Below are 23,333 nucleotides of genomic sequence, written 5' to 3'. Positions count from 1 at the left end.
TGGTCGTGGCCTCTCGAGTTACCCTCCCGCCCTCCACCATGCCTGCCATCTGGGCCCAGACCTCAGGGCGGGAACAAAGAGGGAGGCTGGGGCTGGGATCACCTTACCCAGCCCCGGACCCCTCAACCTCCCTCCCCTCCTGGCCAGGCCGACAGCTCTCAGACCGGAGGAGGGAAGGGAGAGGAGATTGGGAGTTGGGGAGACGCCTTTGGGGGACGGTCTCCGGGTCGGCCCTGGAGTGAGCAGCTGGATTCGGCTGGATGAGGGGCCTTGGGGAGACGGAACAGCTGTTCCTCCCGGGGCCTCCCAGTCAAGCTGGTGGGGGAACCAGAGGGCTCTTGGGTGGTGCTGCTTTGCTGAGTGTGGCATAGGCAGCCTGGCGTGACTGGGTGGGGCAGGGACAATTTGGATGGGTACCAAGAGGGGTAGTGGGATGTTTATTGGATGTTGTTCGGATGTTCGGTAGCTTGGGTGGTGCCTAAATGGTTTCGGAGGAAGTAGGCCTGTGGCGAGCTGGGTGGGGTGTTCAGTGGTCTATCTCTAACCAGAAGGGTGGGGGTTGGGGGCCGTATTTCTCTGCCTCCTCCTCCAGGCAGCCAGAGCCATGTAAGGGGACAAGTCAACGGGTCGGATGGAATGGGAATCTGAGCCAGAATGGCCCATTGTCCTGGGGCCACCAGCTGCTCTACTGGGTTGGAGGGAATAGAACACAGGCTTGGGAATCAGAAAGACCTGGGCTCTAATCCTGGCTCTGCCCCTTGACTGCTTCCAGACTTTGGGCGTATCACTTCACTTCTCTGTGCCTCAATACCTCTTCTGTAAAATGGGGGTTAAGACTGTGATCCCCAGGTGGGACAGGAACTGTGTCCAACCTGACTGGCTTGTATCCACCTCAGCATTTAGTACAGTGCCTGTCACATAGTAAGCACTTGATAAATACCACAGTTATTATTAGTATTATTATCCTGCCCTAAGGCCCCACTCTGTCCAGGGGGTGCCTCCCCTTCTCCCGGTGGGCAGAGGGTCCTTGGAGCAGGCCAGTGGCCTGCCAGTCATCTCTCTCCCTCCTTCCAGCTTGGGGCCATTCCTGGACCATCTCCGGGTAAGATGGGCTCAATCAGAGCGGAGTGTTGGGATAGTCTGCACTGCCCCTTCCCAGTGTCCAGCTTGGAGCCAAGGACCGGCCCCTCCTGGATGAGCCCCCCCCGGGGGGGGGGGTAACTCCCACCCCCTAGGAGCCCCATCAGTGCCACCAGCCCTGTAGCAGCATCTGACCCCAATCGCCTATAGTCAAGAGCAGGGCCAGAGGCCTGAGGTTTTGTTAACCATCCACCCCGGCCAGCAGCAGAAGTTTCCCACACCCTGCTGGGGGGAATTGAGCCCCTGGGGGTGGGGAGGGGCAGTAGGGGACCCCAGCCTCCTGGGTTCTTGGAATGAAGCTGGGAAGTAAGCTGGGGAGGGGGTGAATTGGAGGGGGTGGGGTTCAAAAAGCCGCTGGAACCCCCTTTGGAGTGCCTGGAGCACTGGAGAGCACTCTATAAGCTCATTTTGGGGAGGGAACGTGTCTGGTATAGTGTACTCTCCCAAGCGCTTAGTACAGTGCTCTACACACAGTAAACACGCAGCAAATACGACTGACTATTGGACCTGAGATAGCAGCGTGGCTCAGTGGGAAGAGCACGGGCTTGGGAGTCAGAGGTCGTGGGTTCTAATCCCGACTCCGTCACTTGTCAGCTGTGTGACTCTGGGCAAGACACAACTTCTCTGGGCCTCAGTTACCTCACTTGGAAAATGGGGATGAAGAGTGTGAGCCCCATGTGGGACAACCTGATCACCTTATATCCTCCCCAGCACTTAGAACAGTGCTTTGCACATAGTAAGTGCTTAACAAATACCATTATTATTATTCTCTGCGCTTCAGTTACCTCATCTGTAAAATGAGGATTTAAGACTATGAGCCCCACACGGGACAACCTGATTACCTTGTATTTCCCCCAGCGCTTAGAACAGTGCTTGGCACATAGTAAGTGCCTAACAAATACCATCATTATTATTATTCCCCCCCCTTCCCTCTTCTCCCAATCAATGGATCAACGGTGTTTATTGAACGCCTACCTAAGCAGCGTGGCTCAGTGGAAAGAGCCCGGGCTTTGGAGTCAGAGGTCACGGGTTCAAATCCCGGCTCTGACACTTGCCAGGTGTGCAAGTCACTTCACTTCTCTGGGCCTCAGTTCCCTCATCTGTAAAAGGGGGATGAAGACTGTGAGTCCCACGTGGGACAACCTGATTACCTTGTATCTACCCCAGCGCTTAGAACATAGTAAGCGCTTAACAAATACCAACACTATAATTATTATTAGCCCGTAGCGGGTACTAAACGCTTGGATTGTACAATACGATAGAGTTGATAGACCAGATCCCTGCTCTCTCCTCCTGTCCCTGTCCCCTTCTCCTGTTTCCCGTCCCCGCCCCCGGGAGGGGACGTTTCAGGAGGTCAGCAGCTGCTTGGGCGGTGGGCAGTGGGCTGCAGGGTCTCTCTCTCCTCTCTCTGTCTCTGTCTCTGTCTCTCTCTCTATCTCTCTGTCTCTCTCTCTGTGCCCCGGGCTCCGGGGCCCCCGCGGCTCCGCCCCGTCCCCGTAGGCGGGGCCGGGCCCCGAGGAGCCCGGAGTCCGGAGCCCCAGCGCGCCGAGAGCAGGTGGAAGGCGGCCGAAGGGACGGACACAGGGCTGCTGGGCCAGCCCCAGTCCTCCCTCCTCCTCCTCCTCCTCCATCTCCACCCCCACCATCTCCTCTTCAGCCTGCAGGGTACCCGAGCAGGGCAGGACCCCTTCCTTGACGGCAGCACGACGTGGGGTGAGCTGGATTCTCCAATCTACCCGCCTTCCCCTCACCTGGGGTCCTCAGGCCACCGCCTGCCTGTCCCGCCCCCCAATCCCGTCCCCCTGGGGTGACTAACCCCTCTTCGGTCCAGCAGCCGGCCTGGGTGCCCCCGTCCCTTCAGTCCTGCCCTTCTGAAGAACCGATCAGGCCTGGCCAAGACAGGGCCCCAACCGCTCTGCCCGGGCCTGTCCGCCCCATCCACCAGGGAGGGATGCAGCCACGTGTCCTCCGGGGCATCTCCGGGCTCTCCCTCACCCTCTTGTGTGTGGGGCTCCTCTCTGTGAGGCACCGGGAAGGTCGAGGGGATCCAGGGGAAGCCCGGGGGCTGGACTGGGGGACCCCCGGGCACCAGAGGAAGACCCTTCCGACGGCCACCGAGGACGACGGCAGGCAAGAAGGGACGAAGGGCCTGGCGCTCGGGGATGTGTTCATCGCCGTCAAGAGCACCAGGAGGTTCCACCAATCCCGCCTGGAACTGCTGCTGGACACCTGGATATCCCGGGCCCGGAAGCAGGTACCAACGGGACAGGACTCTTGGAGCTCAGAGGGATCTAGAGGCGGAGGACCAGTAGACCTGGTCTGCTGATGCTTCTCTGGGCAGAGGAGAGACGTTGGGCCGAGCTGTCTCATGGCAGAGGCAGGAATGCTGGGAAGCGCGGTGGGCACAGGGTGGTGAATATCCTTGTTTCCCAGCGCTATACCCCAGGGAGAGCCGGAGGCATGTCAGAACACCCTACCTTCCCTCTCCTCCACTTCCCAGGTATTCATTCATTCATTCAATCATATTTATTGAGCACTTACTGTGTGCAGAGCACTGTACTAAGCACTTGGGGAGTACAAGTTGGCAACGTATAGAGATGGTCCCTACCCAACAGCGGGTTCACAGTCTAGAATGGGGAGACAGACAACAAAACAAAACGTATTAACAAAATAAAATAAATAGAACAGTAAATATGTACAAGTAGAATAGAGTAATAAATATGTACAAATATATATACAGGTGCTGTGGGGAAGGGAAGGAGGTAAGGCAGGGGGATGGGGAGGAGGGGGACAGGAAGGAGGGGGCTCAGTCTGGGAAGGCCTCCTGGAGGAGGTGAGCTCTCAGTAGGGCTTTGAAGGGAGGAAGAGAGCTAGCTTGGCGGAGGTGGGGAGGGAGGGCATTCCAGGCCAGGGGGAGGATGTGGGCTGGGGGTCGACGGCGGGACGGGTGAGAACGAGGCACAGTGAGGCGAACGAGGCCTTCGTTCTCCTATGGTGACCGGGCCTTACTGCTAAGGTTGCTCTGTTGGCTTTGTGGATACGGTGCCCCTAGGGAACCCTCTCCCTCTTCTAAGAGGACACCACAGAGCCTCGTGGAAGGTGCTTGGTTCACTGGTAGACCCAGGTTTGTCCTGCTCTCTGTCCCTGTTCTTTCTCCCTGGGCTTTGCCTCCCGGGTGGCCACTCTGCCTGTCTCTGTCTGTCTCCCCCTCCCCAGTCTCTAAGCTGGATCCCAGGCTAGCAGTCCTGAGGTTTGGGGACAGTTCACTTCTTGTTTCAGGCAGCCGTTCTCCTCAGCTGCTGCCCCTGCAGATCAGACTCTCTCTCCAGACCCACTTGCCCTCTCTCTCTCCCTTCCCTCCCCCAACCTGATCTGGGACTACTGCCTGCCTCTGCCCGGCATAGGGGGTGATCGGGTTGGCTTTATGAGAAGGGGTGTTGGGGGGGGTAAGAGCAACCCCCGCTACTTGGACTGACTCATAAAGACCCTGCCTAGCTGTCCAGAGCTTGCTTCTCCATTCTAGGGCCCCAAGTTCCCCTTTGGTTAGGGGTTTCTCAGAGAGGGCAGTGGGGGATAGGCACAGCCCACGTCGGGTAGTTCTTCTGGTTGGGGAGGGGAGAGCTGGAAGAGAAGGAAGGAAGCCCTGTGGGGAGCGGGACCCAGTGGAACAGACTCCCCACTACCCCCACCCCTGCCTGGCACTTCCTGGCGTCTGCTCTGGGCTGTGGAGGGGGCCGAGTCGGGGCGGGCGGAAGCCACGTTGCCGCCACCCTCCTGCGTTTCCTGTGGGGGTCATTTCCGAGGGCCTGCAGTACTGTACTTCCCCATGTACCCTCGCCTGTTGGGGGCTGGAGAGTGAAGCAGACTATCTCTTCCACAGATCCCCACCCCTCCCTGCTGTCTGTCTCTGGGATGCTTTAGGGACCCTTGGTCTGGCCTCCAGTCAGGAGAAGGGACTGGCCCAGTCACCGGGACTGTGGAGGGAAAATTCTTCCTGTCCCTCTCTGGGCCTCCTGGCTGGGGGCTCCCAGGCTCCCTAGGGGTGCTCAGTACTGGATGAAGGGGAAGGGTGATAGCCAGGAGGTGACCTGTCACTCCCCTGGGCAGGGGCAGATACTGGATGCTGCCTCTGAGCAGGCTGGGGTCCTGGCTCATTCCCCTGGTTTAATCCTTTCCTGGAACCTCACATGCGGCCTTGAGAATTCAGCTCCTCAGACACTTCCCAGTGGCCTCTTGGACTGTCTGGTCCCCCTTGGGAGGGGTGGTCCCCAGAGGGCCCCTTCCCAGGACCTGTGGACTTCTGAAGGGGGAGGAAGCTTAGAGCTTGTTATGGGCAGAGAATAGGTCTGCTAATTCTCTTGTACTTTCCCAAGCGCTTAGAACAGTGCCCTGCACATCGTAAGCGCTCAATAAATATGATTACATGATAAGATTATAGGATGATAAGAGGGCTTAGCGGAGAGGGATAGGTTGCTCCTAATCTGCTTGACACCTTGGGCCCTGGAGTCCATCCCCAGAGTGACTTCTGAGCTCTTCCCCTATCATCCCGGCCTCTTCTGTCCAGGAACAAGGTGTGAGGGGGTCGTGGGGCCGGGTGCCCAGGTTTCTGCCTTCCAGAGGAGGCCTGCTCAGGCTCTGAGGCCTCCAGGCCCGCCCCAAGGCTTCCAGGAGTTAATGCCTCAGAGCGGAGCCCCCTGACTCACCCCCAGCCCCTCCCCCAGTCCAGTAGGCGCTGTGTTAAGTGCCCCGGTCAGCAGGTGGGGAATTGTATAGTGGGACGCTTGTGTTGGTCAGTTGCCCACCCGCTAGGCTGCTTTGGAGACTGGGAAGCCTGTTTTCCGCTCGAGGGAAGCCTTTCTCCTCCTCCTCCTCCCCCCGCACGCCCCCAGTCTTTGGGTGGGGTGGGGTGGGGTGGGGGCGCGGGGCAGACAGACTCTATCCTCAGGAGCAGATGTTCTCCTTTCACTGGTCTCCCTTGGCCCAGAGCGGCTGGTTTCCTCTCTTTGTTGTTGGGCTGCCCTTTGACAAGTCTGCTAATGCTGGGGCCCCTCCCTCCTCTCTCCCTCCTCCCCTTCCCTCCATCCTCCCTCTTCTGCCCTCCCTCCTAATAATAACTGTGGCATTTGTTAAGCGACTACTATGTACCAGGCACTGTATTTAGAGCTAGGATAGACAGTAGGTAATCAGGTCAGGTCAGATACGGTCCCTCACCTACAGAAGACTCACTGAGGGGACGGCTGGGCCTCAAGGCCTTCCCAGTGCCTGACCTTGACACTCCCTTCCCTCAAACTGGGAAATCCAAAGAACCAAGCCCTGGTTTTCACTCATTCACTCATTCATTTGTATTTATTGAGCTCTTACTGTGTGCAGAGCACTGTACTAAGCGCTTGAGAGAGTACAAGACAACAATAAACAGACACATTCTCAGCCAAAAGACAATGGCACATGGGGCTGGTAAAGCCCCTTCATTTTTTTTTTTTAAGGTATCTGTTAAGCGCTTACTATGTGCCAGGCACTGAACTAAGCACTGAGGTAGATAAAAGTTAATCAGATTGGACATAATCCATGTCCCACAGGGGGCTCACAGTCTTAATCCCCAATTTACAGATGAGGTAACTGAGACACACAGAACTGAAGTGACTTGCCCCAGGTCATACAGCAGGCGAGCTGTGGAGCTGAGATTAAACCCCAGGTCCTTCTGATTCCCAGAACTGTGCTCTACCCTCTAAGCCACGCTGCTTCTCATTCTTCGTGTCCCGCTCACATGGGGGAAGCAGCATGGCTCAGTGGAAAGAGCATGGGCTTTGGAGTCAGAGGTCATGGGTTCAAATCCCAGCTCCGCCACTTGTCAGCTGTGTGACTTTGGGCAAGTCACTCAACTTCTCTGTGCCTCAGTTACCTCAACTGTAAAATGGGGATTAAGACTGTGAGCCCCCCGTGGGACAATCCGATCACCTTGTAACCTCCCCAGAACTTAGAACAGTGTTTTGCACATAGTAAGTGCTTAATAAATGCCATTAAAGAGCATGGAAATTGGGAACCCAGTCCTTCCCTCTGCCCCGTCTCCAGAGCTGCCCCCTCCACCAAGTGTAGTCATGGATCATCCTGCACTGCCCCCTGGTCTCTTCGGTCACTCCCCTTCCCCTTGCCTGCCTCTGTTTACCTTTCTGTGATTGGGCACGAGTGAATGAGGAGAAGTGAGATCCTATTTATGGGAAGTGACCAGGGGAACAGAGACCCAGATGCAGGGAGGGACGGGTCTGGGGTCACACAGCGGGCATCAGGGTGTGATGCCCCCTTCTAGACTGTGAGCCCGCTGTTGAGTAGGGACTGTCTCTATATGTTGCCAACTTGTACTTCCCAAGCACTTAGTACAGTGCTCTGCACACAGTAAGCGCTCAATAAATACGATTGAATGAATGGATGAATGAATTGGGGGGGTGGGGAGCAGAATGCAGGGCTTCCTCATTAGAGGTGGGGGCTCCCAAAGCACAAGTAATAATAATAATAATAATAATAATGGCATTTATAAAGTGCTTACTATGTGCAAATAATAATAATAATAATGTTGGCATTTGTTAAGCGCTTACTATGTGCAAAGCACTGTTCTAAGCACTGGGGGGGATACAAAGTGATCAGATTGTCCCATGTGGGGTTCACAGTCTTAATCCCCATTTTACAGATGAGGTAACTGAGGCTCAGAGAAGTTAAGTGACTTGCCCAAGGTCACACAGCAGACATGTGGCGGAGCCGGGATTCAAACCCACGACCTCTGACTCCAAAGCCCGTGCTCTTTCCACTGAGCCACGTGCAAAGCACTGTTCTAAGCGCTGGGGAGGTTAAAAAGTGATCAGGTTGTCCCACAGGGGGCTCACAGTCTTAATCCCCATTTTACAGATGAGGTTACTGAGGTACAGAGAAGTGACTTGCCCAAAGTCACACAGCTGACAATTGGCGGGGGACCGGCACTGGGGCTGACTGAGCCTCTCACTGGCCAAGGGCTGGGCTGGGTGGGGATTAATTATTCCAAAAACAACCATGGAAGAGGAAAAGGAGGGAGCTGAGAGATTGAGAAGGAGTAGAGGGGGCCAGGGTCCCTCCCCGAGGAGTGCCAGCTGCGAGTTCGGGGGAAGGGGATTAGAGAGGAGAGGCAAGGCCAGAAATCCGGCTGACCTTCAGGGAGAGAGCCGGAGCCTGGCTCAGTGGGGGCTGGGGGATTGTGCAGACCGGGAGAGTGCGTATGTAGACAGGGGATGCTGGAGCTGGGAAGCTTAGGTACATTTCTCCCCCTTCTAGACTGTGATCCCACTGTTGGGTAGGGACCATCTCTATATGTTGCCAACTTGTACTTCCCAAGCGCTTAGTACAGTGCTCTGCACACAGTAAATGCTCAATAAATACGATTGAATGAATGAAATGAATGTGTGGAATTGGGTAGATCCATTTTGTTAATGATGTGCATCTAGCTTTAATTCTATTTGTTCTGTCGACCTGACACCTGTCCACATGTTTTGTTGTTGGGTAGGGGCCATCTCTGTATGTTGCCAACTTGTACTTCCCAAGCGCTTAGTACAGTGCTCGGCACACAGTAAGCGCTCAGTAAATACGACTGACTGACTGACTGAATGTGAACCTGGAAAATGTACATGGGTGTCTGTATCAATCAGTAGTATTTATTAAATCCTGATTCTGCACAGATCACTGGACTGAGCCCTTACGGGGAGTACAATTGAGGTAGTAGATCTGATCCCCAGCGTGGCTCAGTGGAAAGAGCATGGGCTTGGGAGTCAGAGGTCATGGGTTCGAATTCCGGCTCCACCACATGTCTGCTGTGTGACCTTGGGCAAGTCACTTAACTTCTCTGAGCCTCAGTTACCTCATCTGTAAAATGGGGATTAGCACTGTAAGCCCCACGTGGGACAACCTGATTTGGGACAACCTGATCACCTTGTATTCCCCCAGTGCTTAGAACAGTGCTTCGCACATAGTAAGCACTTAACAAATGCCATTATCATTATTATTATTATTATTATTATTGTTAACCCTGCCCGCCAGGAGTTTACAGTTTAGCGGATTGTAATGTGTGTTGGCGAGATGTGTAGCTATAAGTGTTCTGTGTAGTCCTTCCAATAAAGTCTGGTGTGTAATTGAGTGTGTGTGTTTGTGCGCCTACTGAAATTCGAATAACTCTTTGGAGTTTATCAAAGATTTGTGTGTGTGTGTGTTTGTGTGTGTGGGGGGGTGGGGGGTGGAGGTGGGAGGTGTACACCAGTGAAGATGGCGTGTAGATCCTGTGTGCCTATAAAAACCACGTGAGTGTCTGGGTTGTTGGTGATGTCTCAGGAAGTCGGGCTGGTAACGGCCCTCCAAATAACGGATGTCTGTCTGCCTGTCCCCGCTCAGACGTACATCTTCACAGATGGAGAAGACGAAGCCTTACAGGAGAGACTGGGTAATTCTGCACTAGGACGGGCCGAGTCTGGGAAGACTCATCTCTCACAGAGGCGGGGGGGTTGTCTCAGTAGCTCTTGGTCCAGACCCTGCCCTGGGATGGGGTCAGGGGGAGTGACCCTCAGGGAAGGTGAGGTTTTTGGGTTCTCCCAATGACTGCCCAGCCCCTCCTTGAATTTGGAACTGGGATTCTGGGTGTTTTTGGGTAGAGGGGTGACTTGGATGGTTGGAGAAGCAGTGTGGCTCAGTGGAAAGAGCCTGTGATTTGGAGTCAGAGGTCATGGGTTCAAATCCTGGCTCCACCAATTGTCAGCTGTGTGACTTTGAGAACACAGTGACCTCATCTGTAAAATGGGGATTAAGACTGTGAGCCCCCCATGGGACAACCTGATCACCTTGTAACCTCCCCAGCGCTTAGAACGGTGCTTTGCACAAGTAAGCACTTAATAAATGCCATTATTATTATTATTATTATTATTGAATTTCCCTTTGGCCCTAAAAGGGGCCAGATTAGGGTCAGGGCCGGTCCTGGGAGGTGAGGGAAGGGTGGGGTTAAGGTGAAAGTCCACACTGCCCCTTCCTCCAGTTGAGGTGGAGGTCCTCGGGGTGGAAGCCTTCCCTTTTGCTTGACTCTCACTGCCTCTCCTCAGGGGCCCACTTTGTGGTCACCAACTGCCCCGCCGAACACAGCCACCCGGCCCTGTCCTGCAAGATGGCGGCCGAGTTCGATGCCTTCTTGGCCAGTGGACTGAGGTAAGTGGATGGATAAAAAATAATCAATTGTGGTATTTGTTAAGCGCCTACTATGTGCCATGGGTTGAACACAGTCTCTGGGAGTCAGAAGGACCTGGGTTCTAATCCCAGCTCTGCCACTTGTCTGCTGTGTGACCTTGGGCAAATCACTTCACTTCTCTGTGCGTCAATTACCTCATCTGAAAAATGGGAATTAAGAGTGTGAGCCCCATGTGGAACAGGGACTGGGTCCAACCTGATTAATTTGTATTTACCCCAGTGCTTAGAACAGTGCTTGGCATATAGTAAACGCTTAGCAAATAACATCATCATCATCACAAAACTGCCCACTTCCCCCTTGCTGCTTCCTCCTCCAGTCTTCCAGTTAGGGCTGGCTTCCTGCTTGCCTGGCTGGACTGGCTGGTGTGACTGGGCAGGGAACGTGTCTGTTTATTCTCATTGTTATATTGTACTCTCCCAAGTGCTTAGTACAGTGCTCTGCACAAGTAAGTGCTCAATAAATATGATTTAATGAATGAATGAATGGCTAGATGGACTGGATATGTGGCAGGGAGGAGCTAGGTTGGGAGGGATGGGCTGGGCTTGGCCAGGCTAATGATGATGGGGGAGGGAAGCAGCATGCTGTAGTAGATACAGCACCGGCCCGGGAGTCAGAAGGTCGTGGGTTCTAATCCTGGCTCTTCCACTTGTCTGCTGTATGACCTTGGGCAAGTCACTTAACTTCCCTGTGCCTCAGTCAGCTCACCTGTAAAATGGGGATGAAGACTGCTAGCCCCACGTGAGAAACTCAGGCAGAAACTCCTCACCCTCGGCTTCAAGGCTGTCCATCACCTTGCCCCCTCCTACCTCACCTCCCTTCTCTCCTTCTCCAGCCTAACCCGCACCCTCCACTCCTCTACCGCTAGCCTCCTCACCGTGCCTCGTTCTCGCCTGTCCTGCCATCGACCCTCCGGCCCACGTCCTCCCCCTGGCCTGGAATGCCCTCCCTCCTGACATCCTCCAAGCTAGCTCTCTTCCTCCCTTCAAGGCCCTACTGAGAGCTCACCTCCTCCAGGAGGCCTTCCCACACTGAGCCCTCTCCTTCCTCTCCCCCTCCTCCCCCTCTCCATTCCCCCCGCCTTACCTCCTTCCCTTCCCCGCAGAACCTGTATATATGTATATATGTTTGTACATATTTATTACTCTATTTATTTTACTTGTATATATTCTATTTATTTTATTTTGTTAATATGTTTTGTTTTGTTCTCTGTCTCCCCCTTCTAGACTGTGAGCCCACTGTTGGGTAGGGACCATCTCTATATGTTGCCAACCTGTACTTCCCAAGCGCTTAGTACAGTGCTCTGTACACAGTAAGCGCTCGATAAATATGATTGAATGAATGAATGAATTAGGCCATATACAGTATGTGTTATGCCTACCGGTCCCCTGGTATTTTATCTCTCTCTTATCGCCCCATCCCCCACCATGGCTCCTTGACCACTTCCTGTCGGGACTCACTGTGACCTTCTTCCTCCAGCTGGTTCTGCCACTTGGATGATGACAACTACCTGAACCCACAAGCCCTGCTGAAACTCTTGTCCTCCTACTCCCCGTCCTGGGACGTCTATGTCGGCAAACCCAGCCTGAACCGGCCCATCCGGGCTTCGGAACCGCTGCCCCAAAATCGCACGGTTCGTCCCTCCCTTCCCTGCCCCTCAGGCCGGGGAGGTCTGTAACTGACTGGGAGCTCCTGTGGGAGAGGGAGGCCTGGGCATTTTGGAATCTGGGGCTGCCCCTCCAAGGCTTTTAGGCAGGGCTTCTCTCCCAGAGATGGTGGGTCCCCCTGGGCTGGGCAGCCCATCTTCTGAGAGTTCTTCCACCTCCCTGTAAGCTTGCTGTGGGCAGAGAATGTGTCTGTTCATTGTTATAGCATACTCTCCCAAGTGCTTAGTACAGTGCTCTGCACTAAGTGCTCAATAAATGCAATTGACTGACTGACTCCCTGGAAAGATCCGGCAGGCCGGCCTGCCTCCCAAGCTGACCATTTCTCCCCATCCTTGAGTCCAGTCCAGAGGGGTCCTAGACCCCCAGATAGCCCCCCCAGGGCCTGACCTTTCCGATGCAGGCCAGGAGCCAGGCCAGGAACCTGCGAAAGTGGGAAAGAGGGAAGATGGGATCTTGGGGTCTCAATTTACTAGGTCTGGGTTGAACCTGGAATTATCCTTGGGTGTACCTGTGGTTGACCATCTTTGCCTTCATCCTCAGCCCAGGGTGGGTCCAGCTACTGCCCATGAGGACCCCTCAGGAAAGACTCAGCTCTCTGGCTGGCCATGTGGGTCTCTGGAGCAGACCAAATCCTTCTTCCCCGGGCTCAGGCTGGTGCTGGGCTCTGCCAAGAGGGGCAGGCGGTAGAGAGGAGTGGGCATCCCCGCTAGCCTGACGGGGCAGGGGGACCCAGGCTCGTGGGGGTGGGCCACCAGGTGGGCCACTCACCCACCCCCTTTCCTCTGGCCTTCTCCCTCTAGAAGCTTGTACGCTTTTGGTTTGCCACCGGAGGGGCCGGCTTCTGCATCAGTCGCCGATTGGCTACCAAGATGGTACCATGGGCCAGGTGAGTGGCGTGGCCATGTGAACGGTGCGGGCCCGGCTGGGTTGGCCACAGAGTCACAGGTTCTGTATTCCATCAATTCCCTTGGGTGTCTCACACTGCAGCAGGAGGGATTTGGGTGGGAGCTAGGAATTTGGTGAAGATCATCGGAAGGGGCTGGGTGAGAGAAATCACCAAAGCAGGGCACTCTGGAGATGGGAGAGTGACCTTTTATGGGGGTCTCGCTAATTCTGAGGTGGAGTGGTCTATGGGCACCACCATACGCCAGCTGGTATGTATGGAAGTCCTTATGGGCCTGTCTGTACAGCGGGTGAATAGCGACGAATGGGCAGGCTCGTGTGCACCCCAGAGCACATGTTAATACACGTGCAAGGAGCTCCAGTTACATGTAAGCCAGGGGCCTCAGAAGGGCAGACATCCACCGCCTGAAAATGCCCCCTCCCTCCCTTATTCCTCCCCACCCGGGACCCTCTTTCTGGCCCTGCCCTTCCCCCCGGACCCAGCTCAGCCAGTGGACCGGGCCCTCCCCGGCCCCCTCAGGCCCCGAGCCCTAAGCCTCCCACCTCCTCGCAGCGGCCCCCGTTTCCAGAACACCTCGACTCTGATCCGCCTGCCGGATGACTGCACGGTGGGCTACATCGTCGAGTGCAAGCTCGGGGGGCGCCTGCTGCCCAGCCCCCTCTTCCACTCCCACCTGGAGAATCTGCAGCTCCTCCGGACCCCACAGCTCCCGCAGCAGGTGAGGGATGGAGACGAAGGAGTGCTGCGCTTCAACTGCTCCCAAATCTTCCTTCTCTCCAACCTCGCATCTCCTCCTGCCTCCAGAACACCTTTACTTTTTTATGGTATTTTTTAAGCGCTTAATATGTGCCAGACACTGTTCTAAGCACTGGGGTAGATACAAGGTAATCAGGTTGGACACAGTCCCTATCCCACATGGGGCTCAGTAGTCTTAATCCCCTTTTTACAGATGAGGTAACTGGTAACTCTCCCTCTGATTTATCTACTCTCTTCTCGCACTACACACTAGCTCACACCCTTTGTTCCTTTCAAGCTCAACTCACTATGCTTTGTTCTTCTTTCTCCCACTGCCGTCTTATGTTCATCACCTCTCCCTTACCTGGAACATATCTGCTTTTCCTCGCTTCAGGTTACACTCAGCTATGGGGTCTTTGAGGAGAAACTCAACATCATCGAGATTCTGGGCCCCTTCTCCCAGCAGGAGGATCCCTCCAGGTGAGTGATGAGCCTGGGCCAGTCCAGGTAAAGGGAGGGGGCTGTAAGCTCCTTGTGGGCAGGGAATATGTCTGTTTATTGTTGTGATGTACTCCCAAGTGCTTAGTGCAGTGCTCTGTGCACAGTAAGCGCGCAATACAATTGAATGAATGAATGAGGGAAGTTAGGGTGCTGGGAACTGTAGGGAGGATGGGTAGGGACCTGGGAAGGGGTGCTAGAGGGTAGGGTGGGTCCGAGTTGGTGGTGGTACTGGGCAGGATGGGAAGGTGGTAGGCGGAGGGCAGCGTAGGGGTTTCTGGAGGAGCTGTGGTCAAAGGATCACTTTCCCCCTCTTGTCCCTGGAGAACCCTGGCATTGAGTCGTCACTGTCCAAGGTTAGAAAGCCAGTCATGGTCCCACGTGGTCCTGGCTTGGCCTCCAGTAGACGGTAATCCTTCCCCCACCCCCATCCAGGGAAGCGGCATGGCCTAGTGGATAGAGTATGGGCCTGAGAGTCAGAAAGACCTGGGTTCTAATTCCAGCTGCGCCACTTATCTGCTGTGTGACCTTGGGCCAGTCACTTCACTTCTCTGTGCTTCAGTTACCTCATCTGTAAAATGGGGATTAAGAGGGTGAGCCCCATGTGGGACAGACCCGATTTGCTTGTATCTACCCCAGTGCTTAGTACTGTGCCCGGCACATAGTAAGTGCTTCACAAATACCACAGTTGTTGTTATTGTTATTATTACTATTATTATCCTGGTCCTCCTTTAGGGATGCTCTGGATTTCAACCTCTCTCCTCAGGTTCCGGTCCCTCCACTGCCTTCTCTACCCTGACACTGCGTGGTGCCCACAGCCGCTCATCCGGTGACCCCTGATCCTCCCTGAAGCAAAGGTCAAGCAAGTCACCCACCACCCCACCATCCCGTGGAGGAGAAGGGGACGAGGAGTCGTGGTCCACCGGGCTCAGACCCCGCAGCGCTGTCCGGCCGCCCTGGGAGGCCCCCAGTTCCCACGCAGCCTTCTGGGCCCTGGGTTCGGGGGAGGAGCCGTCCGGCCCCGGAGAAGTTCGACGGCAGAGGACTGCCCCATTGCGGAGGCTCCGGAGTCGGATGGAGCGTTTCCCGGCCCAGGTGCTCCGGAGCCAAGATTCAATGGGTGCGGGCTGGGGCCGGGGGCTTCGGCTGCTTCACCCCGACTCCCGGCCTCACTGAACTCTGCAGGGCAGAAACGAGAGGTGGGGGGAAGAGAAAGAGGAAGAGACAAAGAACGAGAGAAAGAAAGAAAGAAAAAGAAAGGAAGGAAAGGAAGGAAGAAAGAAAAAGGAAAGGGAGGAAAGGAAGAAAGAAAGATAAAGAAAAGAAAAGGAAGGAAAGGAAGAAAGAAAGAAAAAGAAAAGGAAAGGAAGGAAAGGAAGAAAGAAAGAAAGAAAAAGAAAAGGAAAGGAAGGAATGGAAGAAAGAAAGAAAAAAAGAAAAGGAAAGGAAGGAAAGGAAGAAAAAAAGAAAAGGAAAGGAAGGAAAGGAAGAAAAAGAAAGAAAAAGAAAAGGAAAGGAAGAAAGAAAGAAAAGGAAAGGAAGGAAAGGAAGAAAGAAAGAAAAGGAAAGGAAGGAAAGGAAGAAAGAAAGGAAAAGGGAAGGAAAGGAAGAAAGAAAAAGAAAAGGAAAGGAAGGAAAGAAAAAAGAAAAGGAAAGAAAGAAAAGGAAAGAAAGGAAGGAAGGAAGAAAAAGAAAAGGAAAGAAAGAAAAAAGAAAGGAAGAAAGGAAAGAAGGAAGAAAGGGAAAAGGAAAGAAAGAAAGGAAGAAAAGGGAAGAAAGAAAAGGAAAGAAAGGAAGGAAGGGAAAAGGAAAGAAAGAAAAAAGAAAGGAAGAAAGGAAAGAAGGAAGAAAGGGAAAAGGAAAGAAAGAAAGGAAGAAAAGGGAAGAAAGAAAAGGAAAGAAAGGAAGGAAGAAAGGGAAAAGGAAAGGAAGAAAAGGGAAGAAAGAAAAGGAAAGGAAGAAAGGGAAAAGGAAAGAGAAAGGAAGAAAAGGAAAGAAAGGAAAAAAGAAAGGAAGAAAAGGAAAGAAGAAAAAAGAAAAGAAAAGAAAAGAAAAGAAAAGAAAAGAAAAGAAAAGAAAAGAAAAAGATCATTATAGGTTTTCAACCCAGAGTCTTATTTTCAAGGAGGTTGAGAAATGTGCCTTTGTGGGGAATCCCACCCCAACTACACCCAGCGGGTGAACTGTGCTCAGTTTTAGATAGAACCCACTCCCCTCCCTCACCCATAACCTGCTGGCCAGGACCCCCAACCCCCTCTGCCTTTCATCTCCCCCTACCTCTCTGCAGGCCTCTCTCTCCTGGCCCTAGAGACCCTGTTAGAATAAAGGGAGAATCAGCTGCCCGAGTCAGTTAAAATGACCCTTCTGTGGTCAACCACAGACCCCTGCATGCCACTCTCCACGCTCGCTGTGGGCAGGGAATGAGTCTGTTATATTGTTGTATTGTACTCTCCCAAGAGCTTAGTATAGGTCTCTGCACACAGTAAGTGCTCAATAAATACGATTGATTGATTGGTGGTGGTGGGTGTGTGGGTGTGTGTGAACCCCTGGTTGGGGTGGGGTGCGGAGACGTGGCTGGGGGATGCCCTCACGGTGGGCATCCTGGCCCTCCCTGTTTCCCTCTGGCAGGTGGGTAGTGCTCTCCATCTTCAGGCAGGAGTACTGGGGTGCAGAGATGAGGGATCTCGATCCTACAGTCTGCCAGGAACTTCCAGGGGCCCCCTGGATAATAATAATAATAATAATATATTAACTGTGGTATTTGTGAAGCACTTACTGTGTGCCAGGCACTGTTCTAAGCGCTGGGGTAGATACAAGATAATCAGTTGGTCACCGTCCCTGACCCACATAGAGCTCAAAGTTTTAATCCCCATTTTCTAGATGAGGTCACCGAGGCACAGAGAAGTGAAGTGATTTGCCCAAGGTCACACAGCAGACAAGTGGCAGAGAGGGGATTAGAACCCAGGTCCTTCTGACTCCCACCTTCTGGAGCTATTTGACCCGTCTCCCCTCTTTTTCCATAGCAGGAAGACGGGTGAGAGGAATAAATTGAGTTTAAGTAAAGGGGGCAAAATATGAAATTCAGCCAGGTTATGCAAATTGTGTATTTTGCACAAATGACACAAAGTGCGTAATTTACCCATTCTTTGTGAAAATTGCATATACTACGCAAACTATGCATGTTTGCAGACATTGTGTAAAATAAGGAAAATATATAATGTTTTTAGCGTGGCTTAGTGGAAAGAGCATGGGCTTGAGAGTCAGAGGACGTGGGTTCTAATCCTGCCTCTGCCTCTTGTCTGCTGTGTGACCTTGGGCAAGTCACTTCGTTTCTCTGTGCCTCTGTGCCCATCTGTAAAATGGGGATTAAGACTGTGAGTCCCATGTGGGGCAACCTGATTACCTTCTATCTACTCCAGTGCTTAGAATAGTGCTTGGTACATAGTAAGCACTTAACAAATACCATAGCCATTATTATTATTATTATTATTATTATTATTATTATGTGAATTGCATAAAATAAGCAAATTGCATACGTTGAGTGAATCTTGTAGATTATGCAAAATGTGTAACCTACGCAATTCACATAAATTATATAACAGGTATGACAGATTCAATTTGTGCTATTCGTGTAAAATGCAGCACCTACTTAATCTACACCGTTCTTCCACTCGAGGCTCCCAATCTATTTTATCCCCATTTAGTAGAGAAGGGATCATTTTAACAGAGGTTAAGTGACTTGCCCAAGGTAGCACAGTAGGCTAGAACTAGAACCCAGGTCTCCTAACTCCTAATCCCGATTTTTCCTCCTATTATAAAGCAAAATTTTGGGAGAGATCCGGGACTTGAGGACGCTGATGAGGAAGACTCAACTTAGATCTATCAGGGGAAAGAGCCCGGGCTTTGGAGTCAGAGGTCAGGGGCTCTAATCCCTGCCCTGCCAATTGTCAGCTGTGTGACTTTGGGCAAGTCACTTCACTTCTCTGGGCCTCAGTTCCCTCATCTGTAAAATGGGGATGAAGACTGTGAACCCCCCGTGGGACAACCTGATCACCTTGTAACCTCCCCAGCGCTTAGAACAGTGCTTTGCACATAGTAAGGGCTTAATAAATGTTATTATCAGAGAAGCAGCGTGGCTCAGTGGAAAGAGCACGGGCTCTGGAGTCAGAAGTCATGGGTTCAAATCCTGACTCCGCCAATTGTCAGCTGTGTGACTTTAGGCAAGTCACTTAACTTCTCAGATCAGTTACCTCATCTGTTAAAATGGGGATTAATACTGTGAGCCCCACGTGGGACAACCTGATCACTTTGTAAACTCCCCAGCACTTAGAACAGTGCCTTGCACATAGTAGGCGCTTAATAAATGCCATTATCATCATCATCATCATAAGAAGCAGCGTAGTGTAGTGGTTAGAGTTTGGGCCTGTGAGTCAGAAATCATGAGTTCTAATCCCGGCTCAGCCGCTTGCCTGCTGAGTGACCTTGGGCAAGTCACTTCACTTCTCTGAGCCTCAGTTCCCTCATCTGTAAAATGGGGATTGAGAATTTGAGCCCCACTGTGGGACAGAGACTGTGTCCAACTCGATTTGCTTGTATCTATCCCAGCGCTTAGTACAGTGCCTGGCAATATAGTAAGCGCTGAACAAATATTATTTTTATTTAGTTATTGGTTGATTTATATTAATGACTGTATCTCCCTCCAAACTGCAAACTCATTGTGAGCAGGAAATGTGTTTGTTCAGCGTGGCTCAGTTGAAAGAGCCCGGGCTTTGGAGTCAGAGGTCATGGGTTCAAATCCCGGCTCCGCCAATTGCCAGCTGTGTGATTTTGGGCAAGTCATTTTACTTCTCTGTGCCTCAGTTTTCATCTGTAAAATGGGGGTTGAGACTGTGAGCCCCATGTGGGATAACCTGATGACCTTGTATCTACCTCAGCGCTTAGAACAGTGCTTTGCACATAGTAAGCACTTAATAAATGCCATTATTATCATTCATTCATTCAATCATATTTATTGAGCGCTTACTGTGTGCCGAGCACTGTACTAAGCGCTTGGGAAGTACAAGTTGGCAACATAGAGAGATGACCCCTACCCAACAACGGGCTCACAGTCTAGAAGGGGGAGACAGACAACAAAAAAAAACATGTGGACAGGTGTCAAGTCATCAGAATAAATAGAAGTAAAGCTAGATGCACATCATTAACAAAATAAATAGAATAGTAAATATGGACAAGTAAAATAAATACAGTAATAAATCTGTACAAACATATATACAGGTGCTGTGGGGAGGGGAAGGAGGTAGGGTGGGGGGTGGGGAGGGGGAGAGGAAGGAGGGGGCTCAGTGTGGGAAGGCCTCCTGGAGGAGGTGAGCTCTCAGTAGGGCTTTGAAGGGAGGAAGAAAACTAGCTTGGTGGATGTGTGGAGGAAGGGCATTCCAGGCCAGGCGGAGGATGTGGGCTGGGGGTCGACGGCGGGACAGGCGAGAACGAGGCACAGTGCTTATTACAGTGCTGTGCACACAGTAAGCGCCCAGTAAATACGATTGATTAACTGACTGGCTTATAGTTTCTGCCGGTTCTAGCCCATCTTTCCTGCCAGGAGCAGTGGCGGCGGGAAGGTTACGTAAATTAAATAATTTACAAAGATTACAAAAGTTACATAAACGAGGCTGTCATGGTTTATTGGAAAGAGCCTGGCCTTGGGAATCAGAAGGCCGTGGGTTGTAACCCCGACTCCACCCCTCCTCTGCTATGTGACCTTGGGCAAGTCACTTCACTTCCCTGGGCCTCAGTTCCCTCATCTGTAAAATGGGGATTGAGACTGTAAATCCCATGTGGGACAGGAACTGTGTCCAACCCAATTTGCTTGTATTTTTTTTAATGGCATTTATTAAGCACTTACTATGTGTAAAGCACTGTTCTAAGCGCTGGGGGGATACAAGGTGATCAGGTTGTCCCACGTGGGACTCACAATCTTCACCCCCATTTTACAGATGAGGTAATTGAGGCTCAGAGAAGTTAAGTGACTTGCCCAGTGTCACACAGCAGACATGTGGTGGAGTAGGGATTCGAACCCATGACCTCTGTCTCCAAAACCCGTGCTCTTTCCACTGAGCCACAGTGTTTCTTACCCACCCCAGCGGTTAGTGCAGTGCTTGGCACATAGTAAACACTTTACAAATACAATCATTTTATGAGAAGCAGCGTGGCTTAGTGGAAAGAGCACGGGCTTGAAGTCGGAGGTCGTGGGTTCTAATCCCAGCTCCGCCACTTGTCAGCTGTGTGACTTTGGGCAAATCGCTTAACTTCTCTGGGCCTCAATGATCTCATCTGTAAAATGGGGATTAAGACTGTGAGCCCCACGTGGGACAACCTGATTACCTTGTATCTACCTCAGTGCTTAGAACAGTGCTTGGCACATAGTAAGTGTTTAACAAATACCATAATTATTATCACAGTGTTCTGCACACAGTGAGTGCTCAGTAAGTACGATTGATTGATCGACTGGCTGATTGATTCTGCCAGTCCTAACCCTTCTTTCCTGCCAGGAGCTGGGGCGGCGGGAAGGTTAGGTAAATTAAATAATTTACAGAGATTACGAAAGTTACATAAACGAGGCTGTCGAATCTGTTTCATGAATTACGTAAACCCTCCGCCTCAGATGATGGGGTTTAGTTGGGCAGAGGACCAGCGGCGAGGGGGGGGGAGAGGGAGGAAGGGGCGAAGGATTGATGCGAAAATGGGGAGAGAGCATCATTAGAGAAGCAGCGTGGCTCAGTGGAAAGAGCCCGGGCTTGGGAGTCAGAGGTCGTGGGTTCTAATCCCGACTCTGCCACTTGTCTGCCGTGTGACCTTGGACAAACCACTTAACTTCTCTCTGCCTCAGTTCCCTCATCTGTCAAATGGATATTAAGACTGTGAGCCCCACGTGGGACAACCTGATTACCTTGTATCTACCCCAGCGCTTAGAACAGTGCTTGGCACATAGCAATAATAATAATAATAATAATTATTATTATTATTACGGACATCCACAGGGATTCTTTGCAGAAATCCCTAGAGCCCAGGGCGTTTCCCTCGAGGCCCCAGATTCCTGTCCATGGCTGACCGTGCCACCACCACCATCATCATCATCATCATCATCAATTGTATTTATTGAGCGCTTACTGTGTGCAGAGCACTGTACTAAGCGCTTGGGAAGTACAAGTTGGCAACGTATAGAGACAGTCCCTACCCAACAGTGGGCTCACAGTCTCAAAGTGGGAGCCACCGTGCTCCCGTCCCATCAGGTCAGTCCCAGCAGCGTCTGTGCCCCCAGCCCATCTCCCCCTCCATGGCCAGCACTTAGAACAGTGCTCTGCACATAGTAAGCGCTTAACAAATGCCATTATTATTATTATTATTATTATTATTATTATTACCAGGCTTGATAACCTCTCTGGGAGGATTATCCACACAGAGTTTTAGGCTGTGACCAGAAGTCCCCTTGACACCTAACTCATTCATTCAACCACATTTATTGAGTGCTTACCGTGTGCAGAGCACTGTACTAAACACTTGGGAGAGTCCAATACAACAATGTAACAGACACGTTCCCTGCCCACAACGAGCTTACAGTCTAGAGGGGGCCCAGCTCTGGATCCTGCAGTCTGAAAGGAGCTGGTAGGGGCTTCCTTGACCCAAAAGACTTCCCTTTAAGGCGTAGAACCCGGGGGGTGAAACTAGCATCACAACTTGTACTTCCCAAGCGCTTAGTACAGTGCTCTGCACAGAGTAAGTGCTCAATAAATACGATTGATTGATTGATTGACACGAAAGCACAACCTAGCTGATATGATTGCCTCCTATCTACCCCGGCGCTTAGTACAGTGCTTCATTCATTCATTCATTCAATCATATTTATTGAGTGCTTATTGTGTGCAGAGCACTGTACTAAGCGCTTGGGAAGTACAAGTTGGCAACATAGAGAGACGGTCCCTACCCTACAGCGGGCTCACAGTCCTGAAGGGGGAGACAGACAACAAAACAAAACATATTAACAAAATAAAATAAATATAATAAATATGTACAAATTAAATAAATAGAGTAATAAACACGTACAAACATATATACATATATACAGGTGCTGTGGGGAGGGGAAGGAGGTAAGGCGGGGGGATGGGTATGGGGAGGAGGGGGAGAGGCACGTAGTAAACGCTTGAGAAACACCACTGTTATTATTATATTTATTAGTATCACTATTTTTAATAATAACAATAATAATAATAAATTTTAATCCCGGCTCCTCTACGTGTCTGCTGTGGACCTTGGGAAGCGGTGTGGCTTATTGGCAAGAGCCCCAGCTTGGGAGTCAGAGGTGGTGGGTTCTAATCCGCTCCACGACTTGTTAACTGTGTGACTTTGGGCAAGTCACTTCACTTCTCTGTGCCTTAGTTCCCTCTTCTGTAAAATGGAGATTAAGACTGTGAGCCCCACGTGGGACAACCTGATAACCTTGTATCCATCCCAGCGCTTAGAACAGTGCTTGGCACATAGTAAGCGCTTAACAAATGCCACCATCCTCATTATTATGCTGCCGACTTTTACTTCCCAAGCGCTTAGTACAGTGCTCTGCACACAGTAAGCACTCAATAAATACGATTGAGTGAATTATTATTATTATTACGTTTTTGGGCCGCAGTTACCTCATCTGTAAAATACGGATAAGAGTGTGAGCCCCATGTGAGACAGGGACTCTGTCCAACCGGCTCAGTGGAAAGAGCACGGGCTTTGGAGTCAAAGGTCATGGGTTCAAATCCCGGCTCCTCCAATTGTCAGCTGTGTGACTTTGGGAAAGTCACTTAACTCTTCTGGGCCTCAGTTACCTCATCTGTAAAATGGGGATTAAGACTGTGAGCCCCCCGTGGGACAACCTGATCACCCTGTAAACTCCCCAGCGCTTAGAACAGTGCTTTGCACATAGTAAGCCCTTAATAACTGCCATCATTACTATTATTATTATCTACCCCAGTGCTTCGAACAGTGCTTGGTACATAGTAAGTGCGTAACAAGTATCATAATAATAACAATAATAACTAATAATTTGTTACCAACTTCCTCCATGGCCATAGTCAGGATGGGACTTTACAGGCTGTGTGGGGAAGGAGAGGAA

General features: G+C 51.7%; 1 protein-coding gene across 1 annotated transcript; it reads left to right on the top strand.

The window, feature by feature from the left end:
* Window positions 1-2,699: 2,699 nt before the first annotated feature.
* Window positions 2,700-15,443, top strand: MFNG (MFNG O-fucosylpeptide 3-beta-N-acetylglucosaminyltransferase). The gene is made up of 8 exons (XM_038756405.1): window positions 2,700-3,394; window positions 9,544-9,592; window positions 10,242-10,344; window positions 11,861-12,014; window positions 12,849-12,934; window positions 13,505-13,670; window positions 14,082-14,167; window positions 14,952-15,443. Exons 1-8 carry the CDS (start codon window positions 3,092-3,094, stop codon window positions 15,016-15,018), a joined length of 1,014 nt encoding a protein of 337 aa, XP_038612333.1. The 5' UTR covers window positions 2,700-3,091; the 3' UTR covers window positions 15,019-15,443.
* The last annotated feature ends 7,890 nt before the right edge of the window (window positions 15,444-23,333 follow it).

The sequence above is a fragment of the Tachyglossus aculeatus genome, chromosome 14 (genome assembly GCF_015852505.1).
Source record: "Tachyglossus aculeatus isolate mTacAcu1 chromosome 14, mTacAcu1.pri, whole genome shotgun sequence".
Taxonomy (NCBI): Eukaryota; Metazoa; Chordata; class Mammalia; order Monotremata; family Tachyglossidae; genus Tachyglossus; species Tachyglossus aculeatus.
This window is presented reverse-complemented; position numbering and strand designations above follow the sequence as displayed.